General features: G+C 45.5%; 1 protein-coding gene across 1 annotated transcript in view; it reads left to right on the forward strand.

Moving 5' to 3' along the window:
* The first annotated feature begins 16,037 nt into the window (after positions 1–16,037).
* The window catches only part of LOC136863047 (trypsin-1), a 46,934-nt gene continuing 46,478 nt past the window's right edge, over positions 16,038–16,493 (forward strand). Inside the window, exon 1 of the mRNA XM_067139374.2 lies at positions 16,038–16,147. Within this exon, the coding sequence (XP_066995475.2) occupies positions 16,081–16,147 (67 nt within the window). The 5' untranslated portion in view covers positions 16,038–16,080. The remainder of the gene's footprint in view (positions 16,148–16,493) is intronic.

The raw sequence follows: 16,493 nt of genomic DNA on the forward strand, positions 1-16,493 counted from the left end.
ATCTATAGGTGTTGAGAGCTACATACTTTGGATGTCTTTTATCAGATAGCTGGGCAACTGAAGCTGCTGCAAGGACGGTTGCACCTGGGCCATTCGCCACTGTATTAGCACTTCCTGTTTCACTTCATAAGTTGACAGAATATTTGAACTACAAGGCACTGAAAAACAGGCTATCCAAATATGTTTGGCAGTACAGTCCTATAGCGTGACATCTGGTCTTTTATGTCAGTAAAGGTGCTCCTGTCCCAGTATAGGCCCTACCTTGCACCTGTTGTTAGCCAGCTTGTACGAGTGGTCCCAATAAATAACAAGTTTATTTGTATTGAATTGGCTTGGATTATTTAATAGAATATCTAGTCCCGCAGTGTTAAGCGGAGCCTTGGGGGGTAAATAGGCCGCAAAAATTCGATAATGATAATTTCCGTGTCTAATCTCGATATCGAGAGACTCAATAACGCCGAGAGGGAGAGGATCTATGACGTGATGAGTAAGTTTAGACTTAATCAGCACAGCCACACCCCCGCCAACTCTGTTAGCTCTATCTTTGCGGCAGACCGCAAAGTTCTTAATTTTGAAAGACATATGGGGCTTAAGCCACGTTTCTCCTAACAGGAGGATGCCAATGATATGCTTAGGAATAAACGACTGGAGTTCGTATTTCTGACCAGTAACACCCTTACAATTCCAGGCACAGACTATAAGGTCCATAGTCAGAGAACAATCTTTACTTGAGGGTTCTGAGAAGTAGGCCTACTGCATCGCAGCACTAATCAATACTTCAATTTTAACAGTCGTTGTCTGGCATGTCCTTAACTTAGTAGCGGTGTCCTTAAGAATGGGCAGAAGCATAGAGAAGTTTATCTGCTTGGCGAGGTTCGAAATGTCGTTCATGCCCGACAGATCGGATATGGGCGACGCTTCGGCTGACGGTGCAGGGTTCACTGTGGTGTTGGGGGTCTGGGCGCCTCCGTCTGCAGCAGAAAAAGAGAAGTTAAGGTCGACTTCTCTTGAGGGAGGGTGATTATTGGTTTTCTGTCCTTTCAAGTGCTCCCAAACCATCTTCTGCTCTATAATGTTGTGGAAGAGGGAGCATCCCCTCCAGGAGGCGGGGTGCTTGCCCAGACAATTAACACACATAGCTGGTGCCTCCGGGACGAGGGGGCAGGCAGCTGCTGAGTGGTTTTAACCACATTTGACGCAGCGTAAGGGCATCTTGCAGTAATATGCAATATGCCCCCACTTCTGTCTTCTGAAACATTGAGTAGGGCTCTCTCGACCTTTGAATGCCTCACTTTACACCTTGGATCCTCACACGTATTCTACTGAGAATATAGTCTCAGAGAATTTATTCTTAGGGAGGGTGATGCTCAAACGCTTAGGGGTATCAGCTTTTTGGTTGTGGCATCACTCCTAGAGTATCGACACACATCCTGCGGCTGGTACCCAAGCGCCATGAGTTCATCTTTAACCCATTCCACGCTGACCGTGGAGACAATATTTCTGACGATAATCTTAGGACCCTCTGACTCGCGAGCTGGTGCGTGTAGAAACCCTTATTGCTGTCCTCAAAATACTGTTTAATGAACAGGTAATCCTGCTCATTGGCGGCGTGAAACTTCAACGCTTCCCTGGTACTTTTTACTCGAATATCGCCAGTGCAGCGTGATTTCAGATAGTTATAGTGGCGCTGATGACTTATCAGCTACCACTACAGGGGTCACAGAGACTTTCCGTATGGGAGTAATGTCCATGTCCTCGCGCTCTCCTTCTGGAGGTGGGGTGGGGTGGGAGTTCTGTCCCGTCTCCTTTTGAGAGGTGGTCTCAATGATCTCAGTCGGACTAGGAGGCTGAGAGGGGGGAGAACTCGTGTAGGGTTGTGGACCAGTCTCTTTCCGTGGTTGTTGCGACTGAGGCACATTGCTGCCGGGATATTTCCCATTTGCGATGCATTTTTTGAATAATAATACATAAACTTCAAAAGCCTCCGTGGCTCAAGCGGCAGCGCGCCGGTTTCTCACTGGGTTCCGTGGTTGAAATCCCGGTCACTCCATGTGAGATTTGTGCTGGACAAATAGGAGGCACAGGGTTTTCTCTGGGTACTTCGGTTTTCCCTGTCATATTTCATTCCAGCGACACTCTCCAATATCATCTCATTTTACCTGTCATTCATTAATCATTGCCCCAAAGGAGTGTGACAGGCTTCGGCAGCCGGCACAATTTCTATCCTCGCCGCTAGATGGGGCTTCATTCATTCCATTCCTGACCCGGTCGAATGACTGGAAACAGGCTGTGGATTGTTAATGTTAAATAACAGATCCTACCATTCATTCTGAGACCATCATTCTTTGGAAGTAACTTGTTTACTCAAATGGAGTGGCCTATATACACTTAAAAGTCTTCCGCTACTCGAGAACTGATAAGGATTCCCCAATTCATCACTCTGAACTCTGTTAACACAGTTACGTCAAATACAACGATCTGTATACACAGGTATTACAAGTCTTGGCTTAAAAAACTACTAAGATTCTGTTGATTAGAATTAATCCACAGATAAACCTCAGCAACTTTCAATAAGGCCATTGATAGGCTGAAACAGAGAATAATTTACGGATGGAAAGGAGGGGAAGAAGTACCAATAAATGACTTCAACATCAAGGCCAACTGTAATTAACGAACATCTCCAGCGTCTCTGTCAAGTACAAGGGTCAATCAAATATAAATGAGGTCTTCATTAGATTAATATCCAGTATTCGGGAGATAGTAGGTTCGAACCCCACTGTCGGCAGCCCAGAAGATGGTTTTCCGTGGTTTCCCATTTTCACACCAGGCAAATGCTGGGGCTGTACCTTAATTAAGGCCACGGCCGCTTCCTTCCTAGTCTTAGCCCTTTCCTGTCCCACCGTCGCCATAAGACATATCCGTGTCGGTGCGACGTTAAGCCAATAGAAAAAATAGCATTAGATTAATGTCACCAAGCTCGGTACCTGCAGTCGTTTAAGTGCGGCCAGTATTCAGTATTTGGGAGGTTGTGGGTTCGAACCCCACTGTTGGCATTCCTGAAAATGGTTTTCCGTAGTTTCCCATTTCCACATCAGGCAAATGCTAGGGCTGTGCCTTAATTAAGACCACGGCCGCTTCCTTCCCACTCTCAGCCGTTTCCTCTCCCTATCTGTATCGGAGCGACGTAAAGCAACTTGTAAAAATGTTATAAATGTCAATCAAAACTACTTCTGTACTTGGCCACAACTATTTCATCACACTGGCAGTTTGCACATACTATATATTCTTCATAAACAATAGTGGACGGGTATATCAATCCAAACCAAACTCCGTAGCGCAATAGTCCCGAAGGGCTATGGCCTACCAGCCCGAAGGCCTGAAGATTACGAGGTGACGTGTGGTCAGCACGACGAATCCTCTCGGCTGTTATTCTTGGCTTCTTAGACTGAGACCGTCATCTCACCGTCAGATAACCCCTTAATTGAGTGCTAGAATGCGGGAAGAAGCTAACCCGTACAGACATGGAAATGAAATATTTTGAGTTTTTGCATTTGCCTTTACTGCACGAAATTGAGCACATTAACTTTTACCGTTTAGGTTCAAAAACAATTATTTATAATCCAAAAAACATAGGAAAATTAAAATCGTCTTCTAATATCCATTATTTATCTGAAAAATGTCGGCTCCAAATCGCCAAATATGAAGAAAAAGAAATAAAACCTGCCTTACTTTTACAACAGTCCAGTTTTCAACAATTAGGCCTACTTGTTTTAAAATACAGTTAGGTTAAGATTTACTTCAACATGAATTTCTTGTTACATGTACGGTTACCGAGCTCGATAGCTGTAGTCGCTTAAGTGCGGCCAGTATCCAGTAATCGGGAGATAGTGGGTTCGAGCCCCACTGTCGGCAGCCCTGAAGATGGTTTTCCGTGGTTTCCCATTCGCATACTAGACAAATGCCGGGGCTGTACCTTAATTAAGACCACAGCCCCTTCCTTCCACTTCCTAGGCCTTTCCTGTCCCTTCGTCGCCATAAGACATATCTGTGTCGGTGCGACGTAAAGCAAAAAAAAAAAAAAAAAAAAGAAAAAAAAAGGTAAGGTTTGCTAATAGTGTCTGGGTTTCAAGTCACACTGACTCTTAGCAGCCGTCTGGATCTTCGTCCTCCTCTCTGTTTTGCACCTTGAGTGTTTGGTTGAAGAGCACGGTACACGGCATGATGGTTTTCAGCGATGTAAGGGAGCAGAGACATCAAGTCCTCTTGTTTTTCAGCAGCAATCTTTCTGCTAATAGGATACAAGCACTCCGCATTTTGTAAGCGTGAAAAAGCTGTGATGCGTTTGAAATCTGTTGATGTTCTCTATTTCCGAGGTCGTCCAGTACTTTTGTTCAAAACTTTAACTTTCTCCCAAACAGCCACTGGAGAGCAGTTTTCATTAAATTCGGTAATGCCAGGCTTCCTGGCTTCGATCTTCATGACACAAATATTGCGAAACTTCATCTTCTGCCCAGATGTGCACGTCTGTTTCTTAGATTTGAAGTTGCTACTTGCAAGTGCGTGTGATGTTGGCTGCCACTGGCTGACGTAATGTTACCGCTTGGTTTAGGTCCCTCTCGCACTGAAAGATCGCGATTCAGAAATATTCCAAAATCTTTATTTTGTACTGTGCGAGAGTAAAAGTAATTATTCATATTAAAAAGCAAAGTCATCTCCGTACAGCCCATGAAGGCCCTTCGAGTGGTGGAAGGTAACCTCGGTACATGATGGGGTAGAGTGGTTAGCTCTACGCCCGGCCGCCTTTGCCCCCAGGAATTAAGTTGGTACTCATTTTGGTGTAGGCTGAGTGAACCTCAGGTCCATGTGCACCTCCGGAAGTGGAAATCTCGTTTTTTAAATTTTACGACTTCCTGACGGGGACTCGTACTTACGTCCTTCCTGGTGAACCGAGCACGCCTTTACCGCCTCGGCCAAGCAGCCCCTAATTATTCATATATTGTGGGATAATAAATATACAATAGTAATATCCAAATATGTCAATAACTCCTTTGACTCGATAATGAATGACAACACTTCTACTAATTACTGGCTGTTTACAAATGTCTCTTGCCCTCACAGCGGGTCTTCGACCGGCAGTCTTTCCTGGAACGGTGATCCTCCATAACCTTGATTGATTTTCACTTCGCTTCACACACACACATACACACACACACACACACACACACACACACACACACACACACACACACACACACACACACACGCAGCACAGTCATTTTACACAGTAGCTCAATGTAGTCAGGTTCGAACAAAAGTCCGTTGTCTATCACAACGCACGACGACTGTACACGCGAGCACAGAAATGGCGTCCCGATATAAACAAAGCATGGTAGCCCCCACCTCCTCGCTTATCGCATTGCTACAGGTAGACAGCCCGCTACAAGGCTGTTGTGATTGAAATGGGCACTGTGGAGGATGTACAGCAATACACACACTGTGCCTTCAGCACTACCCGTTCACTCCCTTCCCCTTCTTTTCGGTACTGAAGTGGCCTTCAACACTACCCCTTCACTCACTCTCCTCCTTTCCAGTACTGGAGTGGGGCAGTGTTGATTGTTTACGTCGGGACACCATTTCTGTGCTTGCATGTGCACTTGACTCGACTCCAGACAAGGCCGGTAACCTGCACAGTCAACTAACTTGAACCGCTCCACACCCTGAACTCTCAGCTTACGACACGTACCTGACACACAACACAACACAACACAACACAACACAACACAACACAACACAACACAACACAACACAACACAACACAACACAACACAACACAACACAACACAACACAACACAACACAACGCAAACCACTCCTGTTCCAGGCGAACTTGCTTTTATATACCTGATTGATGAAGTTCTAGTGTCTTTGGGGTGCGACCAGAATTCGAATGTTCCAGTTTCGCCTTCCAGACTATTCACGAAAAAGCAAACAATAGACGCCGAGGTCGTCACATACCCACAGGCCAGACGGTAGTTCCCCAGCCTGACTCACTCATTCCTTCCAGGAAATTTCTAAGGGGTTCAATAGGGCGGACAGTCGCATTATTACGTAGAGACACCTTTTCTGCAAGTGGTTGAAGGTCGCACTAACTCAGATAGAGTGTTGGTGAAGGAAGGGGCCATGACTTTAATGAAGCTACAGCCTCAGCATTCGCCCGGTGTGAAATTGAGAAACCACATAAAACCATCTTCAGGGCTGCCGACGTTGGGATTCGAACTCACTATTTCCCCAGCGTGAACTTTCAGCTCCAAGTCTCGTATCGCTCAGCAAACTCACTCGGTCGTATTTGTACCCAGCTGCACATGAAGTCTAACACCTCTTCCTCACTGGAAGCCATGAGAGACGACCTTGCTATACATTAACACTCCAGAGAATACATTATCCTCGAAGAAAAACAATTTCAATGGCAGTGCTGGTCGTTTGGGACGATCGCACCGACATGCGTACCGTTGGATCAATTTCCGTAGGCCGTTTGGAAGGGAAAGTACTGGACGTATGGGACGATTTTCATAGGACGTTTGGAAGGGAGAATATTGGACGTCTGGGACAATTTTCGTAGGACGTTTGGAAGGGAGAATATTGGACGTATGTGAAAATTTCCGTATTACGTTTAGAAGGGAGAATACTGGACGTATGGGACGATTTTCGTAGGCCGTTTGGAAGGGAGAATATTGGACGTATGGGACAATTTCCGTAGGACGTTTGGAAGGGAGAATATTGGACGAATGGGACAATTTCCGTAGGACGTTTGGAAGGGAGAATATTGGACGTATGGGACAATTTCCGTAGGACGTTTGGAAGGGAGAATATTGGACGCATGGGAAGATTTCCGTAGGACGTTTGGAAAGGAGAATATTGGACGTGTGGAACGATTCCGTCTACCCGCGCGCCATGTCCGTAGGACGTTTGGGGCGGAGAATATCGGACTATGGGACGATCCCACCCACCTGCGCACCATGACCTTAGGACGTTTGGGACAATTACAAAAATAACATTCTCCCTCTCATTTTATGCAGACTTGGGACCGCCACGTAGTCATAACCGATCCCCCTGTAATGATTAAAAGTGTTGATTCTTAGATTTTAAAATGTCATCAAAAGAACTATCGTAACCTTATTCTATTTTGCAGATTTAAGATGAATTTGAATTTGACGAACGAAACCAAGCTATTTTGAATATTCCATTAAAGTTACTTTCACAGTCTACTATGCTTCAGATTCGTTTATCAGCTTCCCCTATCTTTCTCTAGAGCCTTTACGAGGGGCGTTACACATTTCTAAAATGTAATTTATCGTTACAGTAAACTCTCGATTATCAGGGCTTATCACCGGACAAATACGCACGGATAACTTAAAAAAACATATAATACGATTATGTTCAACTTAATGCAGAACGAAGTTTTTAATAATACAGAACATACAGTACAATACTGTTTGAAAATGCAATAATTTCAAACGATTAACACATTCAATAACCAATGTTATCAATAAAGTAGGCCAATATAAAAATTACTTACTAGGTTTATTGTTGGTAGAACACTTCAAGTACAAAAGTACACAAATCGTCATTTTTTTGTCGTTCGACGAAAAATAAATCCGTAATGTTATTTTGCTTTTGAGATTCATTTCAGTTTTTCCGTTTACAAGTATGCATGTTCCAAAGTGCAACCCACACATCGGATAATCCGGATACGGATAATCGGGAGTTTGCTGTAGTTAATTTTCTTCTTGAATCGAAATAAAAACGACTTCATGCACATTTTGGTGTGGGTGTAGAACTGCTCGTTAAAATGACTGTGGAAGGATTCTTGCCCATTGTTGATTCTATACTCCGCACTGCTTTACTTCTGAATTGACGTTTTGGCCGATTTTGGCTCTGTCTGGTGGTTATGCGCTGAAACATAGATATGCAACCAATCCCAAGCGGCCATTCATCTCGACTTATATCGGCAGAGTGCGATCTCGAAGCCTAGTTGCCAACTCTAATATTTACATTCAACACGTGGTTAACCTATCTCGCTCAGCGTGTACGGTATTCGGCAGGGTTCGTGATATTTTGCACTTTTCTTCAGTAATAAGTGTTTTTCATATTACACTTAAGAAAATGGAAATTGCAACACCATGAAGGCATTGGTTGTTTGTGTTGATTTTCGAGATATGGAACGATGCCATGTAGGTGTGTGAACGATCTAAGTTACAGACCCACTGGATTGTTGCTACAGGTCTCCCCACGTGATTGGTCGCGGAGGAATCAACTCCAGTATACGGACTCTGGTGTAGCGTAGTTGGCTTGCAGTCTGTGCAGTGAAGTGTTCCCCGTCAAACATGCCTCGACTACAGAGAAGAGCACGCTATCAACAACTGTCACCGTTTGAGAGGGCTCGGATAATTGGGCTGTGTGAGGCTGGATTATCGCTAACGACTGTCGCTGCACGTGTTGGCCGAAAGGCATCTACGGTACAACGTGTCTGGCAGGTCTGAAGGTACCCACACTCGTAGACCTAGCACAGGTCCAGCGCGACAGACAACTGTGAGAGAGGATCGCCGCATCATTCGGGTGGCTCGGATGGAACCCCATGCAACAGCAGCGCAAATTCGAGCTGCTGTGGCACCCCACGTTACACAACAAACAGTTGGTAATCGCCTGCGTGCAGCTGGCTTACGAGCCCGTGTCCCTGCAGAAGGTGTTCCATTGACCCCACAACAGCGACGTGTAAGGCTGGCCTGGTGTCGAGAAAGATTGACGTGGGTCGAGGAATGGCATAGGGTCGTCTTTAGTGATGAATCGCGCTTCTGTCTTGCCCGCAGTGATCGCCGGAATCGTGTGCGCCGACGTACCGCGGAGAGGGGCCGCCCAGATCTTATTGTCGAGAGGCACACAGGGCCAACACCAAGCATTATGGTCTGGGGAGCTATTGGCTTTAATGTGAAATCAACAATTAGTGCTTGTTGAGGGCACTATGACTACTCGACAGTACGTTGATAGGGTACTCAATCCAGTGGTTGTCCCTATGATGGCGAACATTGCTAATGGGATGTTTCAGCAGGACAATGCCCGGGTTCACACTGCACGCATCTCTAGAGAAGCTCTCCACGACATCACAACCTTAGAATGACCCGCCAGATCCCCGGACCTCAGTCCTATTGAGCATGTGTGGGACATGATGGATCGACAACTGGCCAACCGTCCTCAGCCACCCACAACTCTGGAACAACTGACCCGTGCAGTGCAGCAAGCATGGGCCACAATTCTTCAGGAAGTGATCCAGGGCCTTATTGACTCCATGCCTGGACGAATTCATCAATGTATTGCAGCTCGTGGTGGGCACATCCTGTATTGATTGTTGTCCAAACTTGCGGTTAGAGGGACGTGAAAGTGTAATAATCGAATCACAACCGAACACTCGTCCTGCATGTTCAATTGCAGCAATGTAGCACCACTTCTTCTGGGTGTTGCAATTTCCATTTTCTTCAGTGTAGTTTACAGTTTAGCATAGCATAAGTTAGTTCGATACATCTTTAGAAGTTCAGTGTATAAAATTGCAGTTGTTTTATTTACGTCCGTGTACTGGTTAGTGTACTTAATTCGTGCGTGTGTAAAATGTCTCATTTTAGTTCGGGAAAGACAAGTGGTAAGGAAGTTACTCTGAGATCAGTGGAGTGCTCCCTTTGTAGGCCATAACCTCCTACCTGTGCCAGCCATTAGCGGTGAGTGATGTGATTTCCTCATTCTCTTTTCAGGGTCGGATGTTGTTAGTAAGTGTAGTTCTTTTGAATTTGCTTCCAATCCAGATTCATTAGCTTCTCTGAGTCCAGTATTCAATTTTACGAGGGCTGTTTACCGCGATCGTATTGCATCAACTGTTCACGCGGCGGTAGCGCGCTGGCAACAGAGGTAAGGCGATGGAAACGTCAATTTAGAAAAAGCCGTGCGGAGTGTAGTATGAGCGGTAGGCTCAGCAGCCCAAATGCTTAAAGGAAATACTGAATACGGATCAGTGTGGTTTTCGTGTAGCTATGTAGTCAGTAAAGACAGATCATTAGCTCGTGTTATGGCTACCAATGCTGCAGAAGCCTCGCCAACTTCATTTGATGGTAACAACGGCAGACCAAACAAATAATGAAGTCACTTCCCCATTTCCGACTCGAAAGCTGAGTATCTATCTCCTCAGTTATGGAGACGTTTGCATTTTTCTGTATCACTTTTTTTGGCGAGATAAAATCCATAGCAATGCTGCATTTTCAAAATCTGCATACAATCTTGTCAAAGTGAAGTAGAGTCTAGCAACCGAAAACACTCCTTTTATCTCTGTCTACAGTTTATTATATTGTTTGGCAGATTTAGAAACACGAAATAATATGAACTGGAATAACTGGAACGTAATAGCCTACGACATGCACATGAATTGTGTGGACTTGATTTAATAAGTTGGAAGAGTAAGAGAAAATTCCGTCTCTAAATTTGAAGAACATTTAAATAGAATCATTAAGGATTTGACTTTGTTTAGAAAAAAAAATGCTCATTTTAAATACTCAAGGGCAGTGTACGGGAGCGTGAGACATTGGGTCGGGGTATACAAATGGGAAGGAAGACCAGTACCTCGCCCTGGTGGCCTCACTTACTATGCTGAACAGGGGCCTTGTGAGGGGATGGGAAGACTGGAAGGGATTAACAAGGAAGAGCACCATCCCGGCATTTGCCTGGAGTAGAAGTGGGAAACCACGAAAAACCACTTCGAGGATGGCTGAGTTGGGAATCGAAACCCCATCTACTCAGTTAGCCTCCCGAGGCTGAGTGGACCCCATTCCAGCCCTCATACCACTTTTCAAATTTTGTGGCAGAACAGGGAATCGGACCCGGTCCTCCGGCGGTGGCAGCTAATCACACTAACCACTACACCTCAGAGGCGGACGGACACTACGTATTTCATTTTGTATATAAATAACTGATGTATCACACTGTTTCTACCTTTTGAAATTGTAGGTAGAGATTTCCGCCCGCCGTCCGACATTGAGAAACTGGTCAAAGGAAAAAGCATTGTCCAGTTGCCGGGCTGAATGGCTCAAACAGTTAAATTGTTAGCTTTCCGAACCTAGGCTCGATCCTGGATCAGTCCGGTGGTATTTAAAGGTGCTCAAATACGTCAGCTCCGGTTCCCCGGGGGCTCCGAAAATCGTAAGAATAGTTAGTGAGACATAAATCCGGTTTACAGTTCGGTCTGTAAAGAGCTTTTTAAAAAAAAAGTATTTATTGTGTTTACTTGACAAGAATGTTATCTCCATTACATTGTCGTATTTACTATCCATTGTATTTACGTTTCATGGATCCGAGTCCTTCTTTTGCTCTTAAAGTAAAGCAAAGCAGAGTCTTCTCCGTACAGGCTATGACGGCCCTGGGAGGGGTGGAAGGTAAAGGCTTCCACTATCCGTAACCTCGGCACTTGATGGGGTAGAGTGGGTAGCTCTACGTCAGGCCGCCTTTGTCCCCAGGAATCAGTGCTGTTAGGTCTCCCGAAATTTCAGATCTCCCGATTTTTCGCAACACACCAGAAAACTTGGAAAAAAAAAAAAAAAAAAAAAATCTTCCGAAATTTCTTCTAGTCCTAATTTAAGGGAAATGAATAATAATGTTAATGATGCACGGTATATGTGTGCCGAAAAGCTCTCCTTGTCTCACTGAGTGGCGTTTTATCGATAACATCACTCGTTAGGTACTTCCCCGCATTCACTTTAGGCTCGAATTACGTAATCTCTTTCCTCTTATTAAACTCAAAACTCACGCTTGATTGTTATCATTTAAGGGAAATCACCGACCCTGATATAGAATACAAAATCTGCATCTGGCTACGACTTCAAAATTGGCACACAATTCCTACGCCTGATGAATAACTACGTCAACAGGAAATTTGGAGAGAAAGAGAAGAATTATAGAGGGGCCAGATAGTACGGGTGAGTGAAATTCTATTTTTTTTCTCATAATAACTTCAAATGACTATTGCATTCTTTAATTTAGTTGTATTGAAACATTTCATTGCTCAAGAAGCTACCGATAGTGTGATTAGCTGCCACCCTCGGACGCCCGGGTTCGATTCCCGGCTCTGCCACGAAATTTGAAAAGTGGTACGAGGGCTGGAACGGGTCCACTCAGCCTCGGGAGGTCAAATGAATAGAGGTGGGTTCGATTCCCACCTCAACCATCCTGGAAGTGGTTTTCCATGGTTTCCCACTTCTTCTCGAGGCAAATGCCGGGATGGTACCTAACTTAAGGCCACAGCCGCTTCCTTCCCTCTTCCTTGTCTATCCCTTCCAATCTTCCCATCCCCGCAAGGCCCCTGTTCAGCATAACACGTGAGGTCGCCTGGGCGAGGTACTGGTCATCCTCCCCAGTTGTAAAAAGAAGAAGAAGAATCTGCTTACCCTCCAGGGTTGGTTTTTCCCTCGGACTCAGCGAGGGATCCCACCTCTACCGCTCAAGGGCAGTGTCCTGGAGCTACAGACTTTGGGTCGGGGTATACAACTGGGGAGAATGACCAGTAACTCGCCCAGGTGGCCTCACCTGCTATGCTGAACAGGGACCTTGTGGAGGGATGGGAAGACTGGATGTGACAGGCAAGGAAGAAGGAAGGAAGTGGCCGTGGCCTTAAGTTAGGTACCATCCCGGCATTTGCCTGGAGGAGAAGGTGGGAAACCACGGAAAACCACTTTCAGGATGGCTGAGGAGGGAATCGAATCCACCTCTACTCAGTTGACCTCCCGAGGCTGAGTGGACCCCGTTCCAGCCCTCGTACCACTTTTCAAATTTCGTGGCAGAGCCGGGAATCGAACCCGGACCTCCGGGGGTGGCAGCTAATCACGCTAACCACTACAGAAGCAGACGGCTGAGCAGATTAAGAAAGAAAAAAGGAACTACCGAAATTTTCATGTACAACACTGCCAGTAATTAACATGGTACTAATTTTTGGTGCAGGCGGAGCAAACCTCAGGGCCATGTGCACCTCCGGAAGTGAAAATCTCGATTATTAACATTTTCGACTCTCTGGCGTGGAGTCGAACCCACGTTCCTCTGGATGAACCGAGCTCGCCCTTACCGCCTCGCTCACGCAGCCTCCATGTGCTCTTAAAGCTGAGTTTATTTATTTGTACCGTTCCTTGTGAATCTGAAAAGCATCGTACAATTTTAAAAAACCGCGGTACAGCTTGAAACTATGCTGATTTAATAGTGTTATAATTCAAGTCGTTATTAAAAAAACCGCGTGTTTCCTTGGTTGAATGGTGAGAGCAGTGGGATCAGAGATTTCTGTGAAACGGGAGAGATTACATGCTAAAACCACGGTCTTGGTTGTATATATTTGTGTGTAGCTCTTGAGTTGTTGTTTGTTATTGAATAGAACACGCAAGTCTCTCTGTTACATATCTACGATGATAGCCGTGTCGAGGAGGTATATGACGTCAATGAAAAAGATTTACACAGGGTCGAGTGGCTGAATTTTTCTGGATTGGGGTTAAGTTTCCAAGTACGACGCCATTTCGAGAGGACGTTGACTGAGGATTGTAGAAGAGCCGTCTGGGCGAGGCGCTGGTCTTCTTCCTCATTTGTATCCCCTGACAAAACTTCTCACTCCCCAGGACACAGCCCTTGAGACGGTAGAGGCGGGTTCCCTCGCTGAGTCCGGGCGAAAAACTAAATCATGGACGGTAAAGTAATTAATAATAATAAAGAAAATCCACAGCCTGTTTCCAGTCATTCGACCGGGTCAGGAATGAAATTAATGAAGCCTCCATCTAGCGGTGAGGATAGGAAATGTGCCGGCTGCCGAAGCCTGTCGCACTCCTCTGCGGCAATGATAAATGACTGACAGATGAAATATTAATGGAGAGTGTTGCTGGAATGAAAGATGACAGGGAAAACCGGAGTACCCGGAGAAAAACCTGTCCCACTTCCGCTTTGTCCGCCACAAATCTCACATTGAGTGACCAGGATTTGAACCATGGTTTCCAGCGGTGAGAGCAAGGGCGCCCATACTCGGGGACAAGGTGGGGCCGCGCTCTCCCCCCCCCCCCCCCCTAGCTCTCAGGGAAATGCAAAAATCTCTTGTAGTCAGGTGTGTTCCTTTCAAGAAAATGATTTAAAAGTAAGTACAGTATTACGTAGAAGCGGTAGTAGCGTCCCCCGCCAACAGGCAGGGGATAGCGTGGGTTATTCTACAAGCCGCCATTTATCTTCCAAAATATTAAAAATACTACGTACCCACAGGTCTGCCCCCCCCCCCCCCACCTACAAACTGTCATATGGGCGCCCATGGGTGAGAGGGCGGCGGGTTGCCGCCTGAGCCATGTAGGGCACACTGAATACTACTACTACTACTACTACTACTACTACTACTACTTTTTTGCTAGTTGCTTTACGTCGCACCGACACAGATAGGTCTTATGGCGACGATGGGATAGGAAAGGCCTAGGAGTTGGAAGGAAGCGGCCGTGGCCTTAATTAAGGTACAGCCCCAGCATTTGCCTGGTGTGAAAATGGGAAACCACGGAAAACCATCTTCAGGGCTGCCGATAGTGGGATTCGAACCTACTATCTCCCGGAGGCAAGCTCACAGCCGCGCGCCTCTACACGCACGGCCAACTCGCCCGGTGCTACTACTACTACTACTACTACTACTACTAATAATAATAATAATAATAATAATAATAATAATAATACCGGGCGAGTTGGTCGTGCGCGTAGAGGCGCGCGGCTGTGAGCTTGCATCCGGGAGATAGTAGGTTCGAATCCCACTATCGGCAGCCCTGAAAATGGTTTTCCGTGGTTTCCCATTTTCACACCAGGCAAATGCTGGGGCTGTACCTTAATTAAGGCCACGGCCGCTTCCTTCCAACTCCTAGCCCTTCCCTGTCCCATCGTCGCCATAAGACCTATCTGTGTCGGTGCGACGTAAAGCACCTAGCAAATAATAATAATAATAATAATAATAATAATAATAATAATAATAATAATAATAATAATAATAATAATAATAATAATAATAATGTCTGCCTTGTGGTGTAGTGGTTAGTGTGATTAGCTACCACCCCGGGGGCCCGGGTTCGATTCCCGGCTCTGCCACGATATTTGAAAAGTGATACGAGGGCTGGAACGGGGTCCACTCAGCCTCGGGAGGTCAACTAAGTAGAAAAGGGTTCGATTCCCACCTCATCCATCCTCGAAGTGGTTTTCCGTGGTTTCTCCACTCTCCTCTAGATAAATGCCGGGATGGTGCCTCTGCTTCCTTCCCCTTTCCTTGTCCATCCCAATTTTCCCATCCCCCAACAAGGCTCCTATTCAGTATAATAGGTGAGAGCGCTTGGGCTCGGTACTAGTCCTCCTTCGCAGTTGTATCCAAAACCCAAAGTCTCACTCTCCAAGACACCGTCCTTGAGGCGGTAGAGGTGGGATTCCTGGCTGAGCCCGAAGGAAAAACCAATCCTGGGCAGTAAACGGGTTAAGAAAGGAAAGAAAGTCTGATTTGATTCAATAGTTCAGAATCAATCAGTCACCACTGATCTGCATTTAGGGCAGTCTCATAGGTGGCAGATACCCTATCTGTTGTTTACCAAGTCTTTTCTTAAATAATTGCAAAGGATCTGGGAATTTATTGAACATCTCCCTTGGTAAATTATTCCAATCCCTGAATCCCCTACCTATAAACGAATATTTGCCCCAGTTTGTACTCTTGAATTCCAAGGATGGAAACCGACTTCCAAATTCTCGCCGAAATCCTGCATGTATTAGAGTGACGCTAAACCAGTGAAAACCACTTCCAAATCCAAACGCTCAGGATTTGTTTTTCTAATTGGCTTGAAGGAACAATAAGTCATTTTTTGTTCGAGAGGATGGGAAACACGCGGCTCGCATTGGGAAACTCCTCGAATGATAACGTTGATTAGAAGATAATATCAGTTCATACGTAAGTCAATGTGTAGATAAAATATTGCTATAAGAGTGGTTCGTGTGTATGGAGTGAGTAAGAGTTGTGAAAATGAAGATCAACAGTTCAGCTTTCCTGGCGATCCTCCTGCTCGCCGTTCTGCAAACCTGTGTCTCCGGTAAAACACTTAACGTTGTTTTTAAAACTATTAGTGTTAGCTGAGGGTCGACTTGTGTCGTGTGGTTTAATACAGAATATAACGTTTGAAAATTTTATTTTCTTCTTCTTAATCTGCTTACCCTCCAGGGTTGGCCTTTCCCTCGGATTCAGCGAGGGATCCCACCCCTACCGCCTCAAGGGCAGTGTCCTGGAGCTTCAGACTCTAGGTCGGGGGATACAACTGGGGAGGATGACCAGTACCGGTTACATCGCGCATTCCTATCTACGAAATGTCATTGTAAAATTTGTCACAAATGAAACATAATAATTGCTTTTAATTAAATGAAGTGAAAAATCTGCGGTAA

Source organism: Anabrus simplex, chromosome 1, assembly GCF_040414725.1.
Source record: "Anabrus simplex isolate iqAnaSimp1 chromosome 1, ASM4041472v1, whole genome shotgun sequence".
In the NCBI taxonomy this organism is placed as follows: Eukaryota; Metazoa; Arthropoda; class Insecta; order Orthoptera; family Tettigoniidae; genus Anabrus; species Anabrus simplex.